This window comes from Pelecanus crispus, chromosome 2 (genome assembly GCF_030463565.1).
Source record: "Pelecanus crispus isolate bPelCri1 chromosome 2, bPelCri1.pri, whole genome shotgun sequence".
In the NCBI taxonomy this organism is placed as follows: domain Eukaryota; kingdom Metazoa; phylum Chordata; class Aves; order Pelecaniformes; family Pelecanidae; genus Pelecanus; species Pelecanus crispus.
Genome location: NC_134644.1, coordinates 97,234,272 through 97,249,242, shown reverse-complemented (window position 1 = coordinate 97,249,242; position 14,971 = coordinate 97,234,272). Strand labels below are relative to the sequence as shown.

The 14,971-nt window shown below is 40.4% G+C and overlaps 1 protein-coding gene across 7 annotated transcripts in view; it reads right to left on the bottom strand.

Annotated features, from left to right (window-relative positions):
* Nucleotides 1-14,724, bottom strand: part of IKZF1 (IKAROS family zinc finger 1) — a 68,532-nt gene extending 53,808 nt beyond the window's left edge. For all 7 annotated transcript variants that reach the window (XM_075704714.1, XM_009487371.2, XM_075704716.1 and 4 more), the window contains exons 1-2: nt 14,428-14,724; nt 2,490-2,543 (exon numbers count right to left, since the gene is read on the bottom strand). In XM_075704714.1, coding sequence (XP_075560829.1) covers nt 2,490-2,529 — 40 coding nt within the window. In that variant the 5' untranslated portion in view covers nt 2,530-2,543; nt 14,428-14,724. The remainder of the gene's footprint in view (nt 1-2,489; nt 2,544-14,427) is intronic.
* Between the last annotated feature and the right edge of the window lie 247 nt (nt 14,725-14,971).

The window sequence follows — 14,971 nt, the reverse complement described above, 5'->3', positions numbered from 1 at the left end:
ATCTCACACTCCTGAAACTGTGCAATTGTCTAACTGGTTCCCAATATATAGTAGAGATCCCTTGTCATGCAAGAAAGCAACCTAGAAGCATGTAGAACCCCAGGAGGAGGACAAGAGGGGGAAAACTCCTTTCTGGATTCACCAGCCTATGAGAAAGAAGAAGGTAACATCCCTGTACCTTTAGATCTTCTACTTTCAAGATCTAGTAAGAGTTTACAAAGAGCCAATATCTGGGGAACCTAATCTGACAAACTCCTGTTTCCAGAAGGCTGAGTTCACACACAACTCAGATCATAAATGAAAGTAAATTAGCAAGTTCTTTCTTTGGCCAGTTGTTCACAAATCCAGCTAACAATGCAATACAACTCACAGCCTCTGCTCACAGAAAGTATCAGATGCTCAGTGGCAGGAACAGCAGGAAGAGTTCAAAGCAGATTTTTTTTTTTTTTCTGTAATCTGTTTATGTAGGTCTACCTCTTGTCAGAGGTAAAGTTCCTCTTACACTGATATGTATATGTATTTTAAGAGAACCTCTCTCATCACAGAATAGTACTATTCTCATCAGCATGGTTTGCTAGAAAAGCTAAAGGGCGCAGGAAAGTACTACAGTGGTTCAAATCCTGGAAAACTTTGAGAGGTACAAATTATATACATAGATATACATGTATTATGTATATATTTACATATACACAAACATTCAAAATCACAGAGTTTCTTGCAAATCTTCCCTCTCAGGGGAGAGGCAGACCATAAGGAAGGCAAAGTGTGTGACCTTCTAATCCACTTGTTGACTCAAGGCAGCATCTCCCACACTGATCCTCCCCACGTCAAAAGAGAAAAAAAGCAATGCCCTGGTAAGCAGGTAGCAGGTGTGGAGCTCAGATTAACACCATTGTAAAAAGTACCACAGATATTAGGTGTGGGTATCTAGGGGAACCTGTACTGCTGCAGAGGAAGAGGAGGTCAGCGGTCCTGCTCCCAGGAACTCACACAAGCAGGAAAGAACTTCTGCAGCAGGCAGAGGAGCTAGGCTCGAGTCACAGTGCCTCTCACTGCTCCGAGCATATCCACAGTGCTTTGTCTGCATAAAGGATTAAAACCCCACTGCTTTTCCTGCTAGGGCCACACATGCTCCAAGCACAGCATGTATAGGACAGGTTTTATTTAATTTACAAATTGTTTCAGCGTGCAACAAAACACTGATGTGTAAATATATCCAGTCGCAATTTTTAAATTGTTACCTGAGGAGGGGAGTGCAACATGCCTCCAAAGGGCTGACTAGGAATGACTTCCCTAAACTAAACGTAACTGATAATCTTCTGTTGGCATGAAGGATTATTATATTGTTCTTTCAGACAGAAAATATCTTTGATTTTCAATTTCAGATGACACTAAAAGTTCTGGGTTCCAATTTTTGAGAAAACTCCTCAACATTTTTAGAAATGAGGCGGGTGGGGGGAAGAGAGAAAGAAAATTGGGTTCATATATTTCAGGAAAACCCAGTGACCTAGCCACCCACACTGTACCGAGACCTTCATGATCTCCTACAGCTGGCCTCCAGGTCCTGAGCTGGCGGTGCCCAAGAGCTGCCTCTTAAGAAAGAGCTGCATGCCCAGGTATCTGCCAGGAGCAGCCTCGGTGATGGGGCCCTTGTGCTCCAGGCTGAACACTAAAAGTGAAAACTGAAAGCCATTAACCGTTGCAGCTGCCAACATACTCGGGAAACTAGGAAAGAGACTAAATTGTCCTTTTTCAACTGGAGGCACAATGGTATGAATACGTATGATCTTGCTAAGCCAATTTTTTAGGGAACCAATTTCCAAGGAAGGTAAGAATAAAACCCCCCATAGGATATCAATATAGGGCAAGACTGCAAAATCCTATCCATGCCACTACAGGGCAAATTTTAGAAACCTAACTTCTCTGCTCTTTAAAATTTTATCAAAATATTATCATCTTGGACAAAACCAGTTACAAGCATAAAGCCTCATGTCAATCAGTCCTTTTTTTTTTTTTTTTTTTCTTTTTTTAAATGTTTATAAATAAAAGTGAATACTCTGGAAAAATTCAAATAACCCTATGTGGTGAATATAGTTTGCTTGCTTTTAATTAGTATTTGCTCCCTCCCACCTGGTGAACTTTGTTTGTTCTATATTTATTTTGTAACAATGAGAATTTTGGTCCCAGAAGAAAGAGTGTAAATGTGCACCTGATCATGCTTCAGGGATACGTTACCAGAGGTTTAATGCAAAATTACATCATGCTTCTATATTCCCTTGACTTCTTTATTTACCCAGTTCCTTTCAAAAAATCCATGCACTGTTGGGCTTGATATCAAGTGATATCATTAATTATATCTCAATTCCCACTCTGGTTTTAAAAAAGACCCAAAGCAATTTTATTGACAACAAGAAAAACATTGTACTGTGCTAGAAAGATGAGCAGGAATTTAGGATTTTCTTTGTAGAAATATTCGTTAAGGACCTCACCTGAAACCTGGGACATATCTTGAACCTCATCTGTTTCCATTTTCCTCAAGTTATCTGAGAAGAGAGAAAGAGCCTTAAGTTAATGCAAAATAACACACACATACACACACAGAAAAAGAAAAAAAAAACCCCAACCCCACACACACAGAGAAGGAGAAAGAAGGGGAAAGAAAAAAAAAAAACCCTTTGCTATTTAACTATAAGATTATCTGGGAAGAATAATGTATTTTTCTCTTTATTTCCTCCCTGCATACTTCCTGGAGTATCAGACTGGCACAGACCTTGATCCTTTTAAAAACAGCATTACAAAGATTTATAAAAATATCATTACAAGCACAGGAGGACCAAATTTGTTATTTATTGTTAATTTCCTACTGCATAATAACCCAAAATGCAAACTGACTGCAACAAAATTAAGCAGAAAATTAAATGGCCCTGGGTCATTGTAGGCACAGAATTCATTCTCTTGGTTGATCCATAGTTATGTTCTTTCTAATTTACTGAGCATGCATCGATGAACCTTGAGTCAGCTTGGTGACACGCGTACAATCAGCAATCAAAAAACGAAGCAATTTGCTGAAGAATGTCTCATTTACCCAGGCAGGGCTGCATATCTGAGCAGCAACCGCCACTACTGCCATTAATAATGAATACACCTCCAGCCGCAGCAGATGGGCAGAGCAGCAGCTTCAGGCTTTGGCCCCTCACTCGCCCAGGAGCCCTTCCTTCAGACCGCACCAGCCCAGCGCTGCACGGGGGAGAAGTACAGCTCCCGAAAATAGTGAAACGAGCCCAGGAGGGAAAGGGAACCCATGCCTTCCTGTTTTGCTGACAGATGGCTGGCTCCACGGCATGGCAAACGATACCGGGAAGCTCCTGCCCTCCACTTGCGACACACCATCTTCCGAGGAGCCAGCAACCAGTGACCACAAGCACCAGGGAGAAGCATGTGGAGGGTTAGTGGGGTAGAAACAAAATTCAGGTTTTCAGTCGGAAAGGGACCCTGCAGGTCCCAGGGCTCGAGCGCCGGCTGCAGACATCTGGTGGCCCCTTGGATAATAGATGTGCTGCCGGAGCAGGTAGTCCCAGCACAACCCGGTCGCCACCTTGAAGTATGGTGTGGGCAGCTGAGGTAGCCTCAGGTGGGGAGGGGACAAAAAGCCTACAAACTCTTTGTTCAGCCATGCTGTGCTAGGTGACGTCTTCAGCTGCTGCGGCTGGCTTCACATTCTACCAAGCAGAGGAGCTGGCTCTTTGCTGTTCCTTATAACTGAGATACCTGCCCCATCAACCCTGTTTCTTGGAATTAAAGAAGATGCATTTTCTTGAGGGTTGGAAGCAGAGGAGTATGTGGCTTGAGTTCCCACAGAAAGGGTTCAACCCTTATCCTAACCTTTTTGGCCCAACTTCCGTAAATTTTTTTCTTCCCCAAAAAAATCTTCAACCTGCTACCCAACAAGCTGCAGTGGGAAAGCATAATAACCATGTTAATACTTATTCATTTCCTAAGTTTTATGTTCTCACTTGCTTCTGAATGTCATCAGTACATCTGAGACCCAATATACTGCTGCCTCCCCCTTGCAAAAGCTGGCTTCCCTCACCAGGTCCATGCTAGACTTGCAGAAAGAGAGCATGTAGACTGCAGGACTGAAGACAGATAGGTTGGGGAACAGATTTTGGTCTATGCAGTTTACAAAAAAAAAGTTTGGTATTCTTGCACAGCATTCTGCCTGTTGCACATGTACCATAGCAATGCTCAATATCCAAAAATGCTCTGTCTTGCCTTATTCTGTTCTTAAACTTTAATTCCAGACAAGCAATTTGTTTAACATCTATATGTAATTCTCAGAAATTACTACAGCCGTGCAAAACACAAAAAGCCACCTACCACCCAAAAATTTGCATCAGTTCCTATGGGACTGAAGAGCTTTCAATAGGTCCATTTTTAATGAAGTACTCAGTGGGAAATGCAACTTCTCTTGCAGGAGGGAAAACCCTATAATGGTAGCCTGCTCAGTTACTGGAAACATGGTATATTTATGGCAGGTGGTATGGTACAAGTGCTCGGTATAGTCCCTTGTTTCTCCTGCAAGCATGATTGAACACAAAGGAAGAAAAAAAGAAATGCCCATGCATCTATTACTGCCTTCGAGGGTCACCTGGCTGCTATTAATCAGTTGATTACTACACATTTTTCCACAGAGTACAGTGAACTCCAAACAACCAAAGAAAACATCCCAAGAAAATACCCACCAGAAGGGAGCCACTCTCATGAAGGGCATTTTATTCCGACCACACCTGCCTTCTGCCTATTGCTAGGGCTTCAGCAGGACTGGGAACAACAAGGGGAGGAGGTGGCAAAGGAGCAAATTTCTTCTATTTTTGTATTCCTGAATTTACCTGCCTTTGGCATGACAAGCTTTATGTTCAGCATTTCTGCAACTTAAGCAGCACACTTCTCAGCTGTGCTCCTTCCTGCCTCTTGCTGCCATCAGGCAGAATTCAGTTTGAAAACACTTCCCAATTCTTAAATGGAGAGGTAAACTAGAGTACAGATTGTTTTGGGGTTTTGGGGTTTTTTTTTGTTGTTGTTTTCTAATGGAGGTAAACTGGAGTACAGTTTATTTTCTTTTTTTTTAGTGGAATACTCGTAGGCTGGCTTTCTGTGAGGTTGGATGACTGCCTGTCCTGAAACAGTTGCCTCTCAGTTCTCAGTTCATCTCATGAAGAGATGACTTCAGGGATTATCCTTGAATTAGGTGATTTTAGGACATTCAGCAAAGCTGAGGCATTTCCCGGGGATGAAACATGGAGAGAAAACAGAGCTGGTGGAGAAGTGATGAGGGAAAGATTTTTTTTCCCTTAATGATTACTTAGAACAATTAAGCATGGTTCCTAAATGTAGATTAAGATCCATAAACACTAGGCAAATTGATAAAAGCGAAAAAAAAGAACATTAAAAAATCCTAAAGGGTGTTTTGAATCCCTCCCAGGGGAAAATTGTACTGTAACACTATAGTATCCTGTGGTATCTGGTAAATGCTAATGAAATCCCAGCTAACTTCAGCTTAGGCTCTGTATCAGCAAAGAATACATGATGGGACACACACATCCCCCTCCCCCCCTAATTCTGCAATGACAACAGTGTGTTGGTTTTGGTTCTGTGACTGTTAAAAAAGTTTTTCACACTGGACTTGGGCATAACATGTCTTGTGCTAAATTTTAAGTGCTAAGAGTAGAATTTACCTCGTTGCCTTTTGTATGGTAAATCTATGAATAGGAAACTATGCCCTGTTTTTCCTCCCTTTCTTCCTCTGCTCTAGAATTACCAGAAATGTTGTTGCTGACTTCCCATAAAGCAAGAGAGCCCTATGTACAGCTATAAGGATTTGCACCAAAGTATCTACTTGATATCAATTTGGAAATGAATAGATCTTTACACAGTTTCATCTAAAAGAACACTGCTTTAGAAATGTTTATGACATGAAACCCTAAATAACTGTCCATTTTGGCAAGAAAAAGAATTGTTTTGCAATTTTTCATTGTAAGTTGTATCTACAGAGTCAAATTTATCACTAGCATAAGAAGTGTGTATGACTTCACTGTCTTCAATGCAGTTGCATCTATTTAGGTTAGCAGCTAATTTAGGAGCCTGAAGTTAGAAATCAAAAGCTGGGTGGGCAGCTGACCGAAGCAATCTTGCTCTCAAATGCTGAATGTGTGTAGCTCTCATTTGGAGCAGGAAAGGGATCAGCACCTAGGTGATAATAAATATTTCTTCTATTTAGGAATCCAAATAGCTTCAAAGTTTGGCCCCTTGTTGAAAGAGCTACAAAGCTCCCTTCAAAATAGATAAAACTATTTCTTCAAGTCTTTTCAGATACAGAACTCTAACCTGTACCTTTTCCTCTTCAGACTCCAAATACTAGATTCACAGATGAAGCTACAGTAATGCTCTGGAAAAAGAATCAAATGTTGCAATCTTAAGCTAATTAATAATCAATACACAAACCTGAAAGGCTACGCTGATTTTGTTTTAAATAAAGAAGCACCTAACTGACCATGCTCACACAAAAAATTTCGGTTTAAATTAGTCAGCATTTGTCCAGGTTACCATCTTGAGCCCAAAGAAAATTTACGTGACTGATTTCCTTCCTTGCATCTCTCTCTGCAATATAACTTGTGCTATGTCTTAAGAATATATCAAAATACGCCCCATGAATCACTGAGGTACTGTTCCATTTACACCTGGTGTCAATTAGAACCAGAAGTGGATTTGGGACTTTTTAGGATTTCAGGTGTAAATAGGAAAAAGTCATTGCAAGGTCAAGATTTTCTAATCTTTCAGCATACAGCAAATTAATTATTTGCAAGTCTTGGTTTATTATTTCATCTCCTGTTTTACAATGCAAATTCAAAAGTAAACCTCCTTGTCAAGAAAATGAATGCTTAGCATTTATACAGTTTTTTATCAATTTAAACAAACATGTAAGCATGTCAGTGTTTCTACAAACCCTGCTCTCTTAGGATATGAAAAGATCACAGGATTGGGCCATTGATATAATTCAATGGAATGACCTAATCCAATGCCAAAGACCTATTTTGTTTTCTTGTTTCCTAAGCTACGTATGTACTGACTTCCCTGGGACAACATGTGCCTCACAGTCAGCACAATGGGACCTCACTTATGGTATGGAAATGAAATCACCAATTTTGACATTTGTGGAGCCACTTTGGACTTACACCAGCACACCTAAAGTCAGAGCTGTCCTTCCATCTACAGATAGCTCTATTTCTGGTGCTGCAAGGAGTCCACAAACATACACCACGTCCAGCTGCATGTTTCCTGACTATTTGTAGGTGTAACCTTGCTGAGCAGACAGAAAGGTCCCTGAAGGAACACATCTGGCTTGAGTGCACCCTGCGGGGGCAGGTACACTTTTCCACAAAGCCTCAGAGCAGAAGATATGAGCGCTCACAGAGTCTGGAGGTGGGGAGAAGAAACCTTCTACAAGGGACCTGGTGTTCTGCAGGTGCTCTTGCAAATATAAAAAGAGGTGAACATGGGTTCCTCAGTGGTGGCAGCTCTGGGTTAGCTGTGATAAAATAAACAAGCAAAGAGGCAAACCCCAGCCTTGCTTCCACAGCCACCGTGGGGAAAGGGCTGGTTTCGCAACCCCTGCTTGTGCAAGCAGCCCTGCGGCAGGAAAAGGGACCGCTCTCACAGGTCATTGGAGCAGCTGGCCCTAACGGAGTGCTCGTGTGTGAGCGCATCTTGTCTTTGTGGTCTTTGACATGTCTCATTGGCTCCTTACAGGAGCTGCAGCTTTAACAAACTAAAAATCCAAACCAACAACCAAAAACATAAAACCCCAACCCACTTTGCAGCCTAAATTGAAACAAAGCTCCTAAGATGGGTCCCAGATTCAAATACATGACACATATACATATATACAAACCCATGACATATAAAGAGAAGTTTAATACATAAATTAATAAAGCAAAACCAGGCTGCAGCCTGAAAAACACAGTACAGTGGAACACCTGTAGCCCTTAACATACCTGACGGGAGAATTTGCACATTAACAACAGGTTAGGAGTCATATGTATCATCATGTATGTGTCATCGGTCTTTTTGTTTTTAAGTTGGGAGTTGCATCTACCTGCAGAATGATAATACAGATGCATTTCCAATTGCACCAGAGAGTCTTGACCTAGCAGAACCAAGCCTCTTGCATCCACTGAAGGATGAGTTTGAACCAACAACCGAAAGAGAAGATGAATAAAGACACCCCTGTAACAGTAGTTAACATTTAGTTTCCTCTTAAACAAAAGACCTAATTTTTTGGTTTCTAAATAGACTTTTAACGTCACGTATGAGTGTGCTACATATGACTGAAGACACAACAGGAAAGCTGTTAAACACGGGTAAAAGGTAGTATGTATTGCACAACCAGTGGAAATACTTGAAAATTGCTAGAATCCTACAAACTAGTTTTAATTAAAAGCATCCAATATCTCGGCAAGCAGCTGATAATTAGCTTTATTATTGTAATTTAATATGCTAGACTTCACAATCTCTGTGAATGACTACTTTAGAACCATTTTAATTCTATTTTTAATTTCTGCCTCATCACACAGCTCAATGTAAATAATAACTACAAAGATGAGGGGTGGTCCTTTCTGAAAACTAATAACTGAGAATCATAATAAGCACTTCAGTGTCCTTCCATTTCTGGTTTTAAAAAAAACCCTCCAGGTCTTTTAAAGGACTGAGTTAAAACAGAAAAAAGCTTAAAACTAAGTGGATCAATTTCTCTTCCTCTACATTAATTCCATATTCAGCATTTTCTGCAAAGTCTAGGGAGATGTTTAGTTTATTCAGTCATTTCTCTATTCCTGCCTAATGTAAATTCTGGTTAACTACACGAATTGACAATACAATTATGAGCATACAGTCAAATTTCAATGGAGAGCTCCTGTCTGCAAAATGAAGGAAGCACTGTAATTCAACACACAAGATTAAGAAAAGAACTCTGCTAACAGTACAGATGTGAAACATTTATATGTCTGGCACATGTAAAATTAATTCCCGTGTTAGTGAACAATTGTGAGGGCATAAAAAAAGTTGTCTCAAAAGATCCTACATAACTCTCAGTCCTTTGGGAATTATTTTTCAAAGCACTGACAAATGATAGAAAGTGCATCTTGTATGCATGTATGTGTTTTTCATATGCAGTCTTAGCATTCTACTGTGTTTGAGCTATATTCATGTAACAATTCATTGTAAAAGGAGATAATAAAAAAAATCTGTTCTTTCATTGACTTTGTGTGCAAATTACTGGTCTTGATATCATGGCAAATATGAAAAAGGTTCTTCCTTCAAGTTTTTGAATTGCAACCAGAGTCAATATAAATTGTTTCCACAATATGAGAAAAATATGAAGGTAATTTTCCTAATTAAGGCTACATTTTATTAAGTCATTAAACTCTGTCACCTTTATTCACTAAAAATCAAGCAGAAAAGTGGAATAAATTCACCATGACAAAGAAAATGCACACATTTCCATCATATAAATAAACTGCTTAAAAAAAGGTGAGGTGTGTAAATTAAGGCACTCAATCTAAGAACATAGTACATTCGCAAGTGGCCAAATTGAGCTCTTGGATATTCTTGTGGACTCTCACTTGAGAGAAGGCAAGCAGCAGATGCAAAACTGTACCTCTTGTACCCATATATATATATGATTTAAAAAGCATAAGATGTCCTTAGTGCAGCATATCTAAATATGCAATAGAGAAAACATAAAACATACTTTATGTCTAGAATTGTTATTGCCAAGTATCCCCAACAATATATCAGTAGTTGATTTGTCCAAATTATAGGAGGTTTCAATAACTCTGCTTCATGATCATAGAATTGCTTCCTAATTTCCCTTCAAACTGTTCAAGCTGTTACGGATTATTAAAGGACATTATCAGCCTGAATAAGCATATTAGAGATCTGTGTGATTTTTTTTTCCCCTAAATAAACCTAAAAATAACTCCTAAAATTACTATAATTGAAATGAATTAGCAAGTTTCTCCACACTACATGTTTCAGTTAACTCACTCTGTTTTTGCAAATATTTTGGACCCAATCCACTATGGCCAATTCCAGCTCTATATTGCAATTGCTCCACTGTTCTCAGTGAGTTGACACAAGCGGAAAAATGAAGCAATGCAGCGGGGAATCAGATCTGCCTTACAGAGCAAGTTTCTCTTTTACTGAGAAAGCTAGAGCAACTGGGATCAGAAGAAGAAATGCAAATCTTGCACATGAAATACACTTCAAAATAAGCTAAAGAAGTGGACAGTTCCCATTGCTTAAAAAAAAAATGACAATTTCAGTGTGACTGCTCTTCAAAAACTGCAGTCTGAATGGCCTTTTGAGGCATTTATACAAGAAGCATGAGCGTGCCGTGCAGGTCCCAAAGCTGCACTGTCCTATCCCCATGAATTTGCAATGGTACAAATAAAGCTAAGAACCTGCATGTATCTTTTCAGGACTAGGACCTACCTTTGCAGTCACCACACTGTGTTGGTAGTGACTTGCTCAATGCAAAAAAACCTGCAATCTCTTCTTGTTCACCAGCTTAAAGCATGGAGGAAGGTGTGTCTTAAAACGAGAAGGGTGAGGCTGTTGGTTTTGGGCTTTTAATAAAGATGCATCACAGCATACCCTTGGGGGCTAACATAATTCTGTTTAAATTTAGGGAGCAAACAAAACTCTTGTTGACTCCAAGTTGTAGCTAAGTTTATGTATAGATTACAGACGTAGGGACAACAAACCACAGCTGACCTTGGAAACAGGGAGTTTCCCAGCCAAAGTCAGTCCATTTTACTGGGTAGCCACTCGGGAGATAAAACTCCTGCAGCTACTTTGGATGAGTGGAAGGTATTTAAAATACCCTCCTGTTTAAAAATTGCCATAAAGCTGACAAGACCGAGGCTGCCTATCTTGCCTCAAATGGAATTCATGCTCATCTCTAAATGCTGTTCCCCTCCAGTGGGAGAATTAAAAATAATCTTTGGATTACAGAAAAAAATACCGGTGAGGAATAGGTCTTTCCTCTTTTGACTCTTGCACTGAGTTGCAAGCATATAAAACGCTTCCCAAAGAACCATAGTCCCAGAAAAACTGATGAGAGCCCTTACCTTCCACTCCTCAGCTGACCTAATGTATTCCCAGTATCCTTCTGAAGGTATCTAGCAACTGCATTTAACCCAACGGTGTTTGTCCAGCAGCACAGCCACCTCCCCTCCCCTTTCTTTTTTTGGGGGAAGGATTCCGAGAAGAAAAAAATCGTTTCCAAACCTTTCTTCTGTGTGATTTTATACTTCCTAGAAAAGTGGGGTTTGTTGCTTGGGAGGGGAATTCCAGGGGAGCCCACTACAGTGCCAGCAGTGCATCCCACCTTACACTCATAAGGATGACGGCTTTTTCCGAAGATCCCATTATTGCTACACTACATTTTACTACTTTACTATGTTTTCTTTGGTCTAATTCTATTACTTTTAATAATAGTAGAAAGTAATGACTGGTCAAAAGGTAATCGAGTACATATGTGAATCTTGACTGAAAAACAATAAAATTCACTATGGACCCAGCTCTTCTTGCACATAAAACAGGAGAAAAAAAAAAAAAATCCCACAAGTCTTCAGTGGAAGTTTTTGCTGACAAAGAGCCACAGAATTAGGCTGTGATCCATGACTTTTGATATCCTCTGGACTTTTTAAGAAAACGTTGCCAAAAATGATCTGCCAGAACAGCACACGATTCATTATGCCCTTGTTTTCTGTTGCTGAAATACAGACTCGACCCACTTCCTTGTTTTCTGCAAGATTGTGGCCTGAGTATAAGAAGTACCTAAGCTCAAATAAAGTATGCCTGGAAATGTTTTTGTCTTCATTTTGGAGTTATCCAATTTTAATGATGAGAAACTAGTTTTACATTGTTGTAAAACTCCGTGGGTTGATTCTCCACTTACATTTCTGCATTGCTATGCAGTGGAAGTGGCAAGCAGACCAAGACTTTGGTATTAAGGTCCACAAGGGAAAGGGAAACTGCTATGGTAACACCAAGATGGACACTATGGCATTTTTTATTGTACAGTGCATGTAACACAAATGACAAAGGTGTCATTCATGCTTATATAAGGAAGCATGCAACCAGACCATTCCTGGAGCGAGCACTGGCAGCCGGGAGCCGAGGTGGAAAGTCACAGATGTATGACAGGCTTGTCTCTCTACTGCAACTCCTGAGTACGGGACTTACTAAAAATACACCAACCCACCTTACTCACTTGGAGTTAGGTAGCCACCCTGAGAAATACTCAGCTGGGACAAACGATGCACAGAGGATCAGCGTCTAAGCTTCTCCAGTCACTGGGAGTATGAAGGGCAAAGAGAGAAGAGTTCTCTGCCCTGTCTTCCCATCATTACGTTGGGCCAGAGAGATTAGTGATCCCTCTTTAATTACTGGGATCCACCAGTCCTTCTTGACTGAATTAGGATAGTCAATACAATTCCACATTATGCCTCTGCCTTCCTGTTGCTTCCCCTGGAAGCTGTATCCAGGAGGTAGAGGACTCTTGCAGGTATCAGTGCATTAGGTTTGAAATCCTGGCTCCTGAGGGTGTCCAGTATTGAACTTCCATTGACTTCCTTCTGGTCAGTCCTCTCATGCGGTGGATAAACCTGCCTTCTCCTTGGCTTTTTTTATTACATTTACGTTATTGTTAGGGATATGATTTCTATTTCTTACTTTTTTTTTAGACTTGCAGTGTATCAAGTTCTGAGTTTAGGCTACTTTACTCAGAAAAAAAAAAGAAAGAAAGAATAGGAGCACATGGATAGTCACCAATATTAATATTTGTGAGAAAAACTTTAAGGTTGGAAGCGAGTCTGGGATAATAGAAACATGAACTATGGAAAGTGCGGAGCTCTGCAGTATTTTGGACACTTCCCCCATGCACTTCTGCTAAGGACAGCTATCATTTTAAGAGTTCTTGGTCTTGCACTTGGTTTACACTTGGTTTCTCATGTCCACATGCAGCAGTTTCAAAGGGTTTGATAAAGCAATAAGGCATATGACCATCAAACTAAACTTGGTAGAGCTTTGCTAAGGATTGAGGTATCTTTGGGGCGGAGGGTCAGGAAATATATGGCAGTGTAAGCAGTATATCCTGCATTTTTTATTCATTTTTAAACCAAACATTTGTGAGTTAAAGCAATGCATGTCAGTATTAGAAAGAAGCTTCTGCATGTGAGTGATGACACCTTTTGGAAAAGGGACATAGTATGAACTACTGTATGCTACTGTTATATTAACCGATGAAGAGGAATACTGGGCGTTTTCATGGTGACATGAACAAATCCATTCTCACTTTTCTGACTTACAATTTGCCTCGTTAGAGAAGAGAAAGAAGAATAAACCAAGTTACCTAAGGGCAAAAATTTTGTTTGGAAAATTCAGAAGCAACTATGTTTTCATATAAGAAAGCCATCCCATCCTTAATTTCTCTATTTCATTAAGCCTCTGAACACCTTAAACTATGCGATTCACTAGCAAGGCGAGAGAGCTGTGCCGCAAGCCACTCAGAACATGCCCCTGCTTAGTTGATTCAGATAAAGTCTTTCCAAGCATTTGGAAGGAATTTTAGTACTTATTTCTAAATGCAATATATTAATATGCTTTTTCTTTACATTTCAATGATCATTTATAATGTTCAATAGAGAGTCATACTACATGGTACTCCAGTATGCATGTGAGTTACAATTGATGTGAGCAGTCAACTGAAGCTAACAGAGTGCGTCTTTTAAAGGATTTGGCCCTTACAATGCATTACAGCTTCCAATTTTAAAACTAGACTATTAAAGTCTAGCAAATGAGTTGTTAAGGTGAATGCATGAAATATAATCAGGATTAGACACCGGGTTTATTTCATGTGGGGTTTTTTTTTGACGGCTGGACAGTAAATGCATGTGGATGTAACCTTGGCAGCATCTAGCTATTGAAAAGAAAAATACCTAGTCAGGAAGCTCTCATTCTAACTTCTGATCCCTACACAAAGTCCTTTGAAAACACTACTTGCACTTATATGTGTAAGCAGACACAGTGCAAGGGGGAAAAAAAAAAGGAAAAAAAGAAGGGGGGGGGGAAGAAAGAAAAAAAGAGAAAAAGAAAAAAGAAATAACGTTATATTCCTCTACAATAATTTACATAGTTTAAGCCAGTGGCCATACCGGTCTAAAAATTCTTGCATTCCACAAAACATCACTTTTTTTGAGATAATTTGCTATCATAAGCTACAATTTTTTCCTGACACAGTATTATTAACTTTTACCGGTTTTGGAAGCAGAATGCTTTGCACAACATCTGGCAGCGTTACCATACCTTCTAGACCAAGGTAGAAAAGTAATCCAAGAAGTAATCAGGTTTCTTGAAGCACAAAATTAAAAGTTTCCTTAGAATCGACTGCTGCAGTGGGAAGTCGTTTCTTCACACACGCACTTTTGAACTACGAGCATCTTCTTTAATAAAGACTACGGAGCGTAACCGTCCCTTCACAGAGAGGGTAACATTGCGGAGCAGGGTGAAAGAAAACCTCCAGCTGTGCCGGGCTGTATCGCAAGGAGGAAAACTTCTGGTGGCACCGCTATTCGGAAGTCAGCAACTTCTCCTCTAACGCCGTTCCCCTCAAGCGCGCAGGGGCTGCTAATTTTACAAGTTCCTAATGGCTTTCACAACCTCCATACCCGCCTCCCCTCTGCAAATTACAGGCGCGAGCAATTTGCGCTCGGGCTTTGAACGAACCGAAGGGCGGTGGGTGACTCGAGGAGGCGAAACCAGAGCGGCCCGCACCCGCTCCTGCGTGGGGGCAGCGCTTCCACCGCCCCGCCGCTCCCCTCCCCTTTGAATCAATGAACGCCCCTTCTCG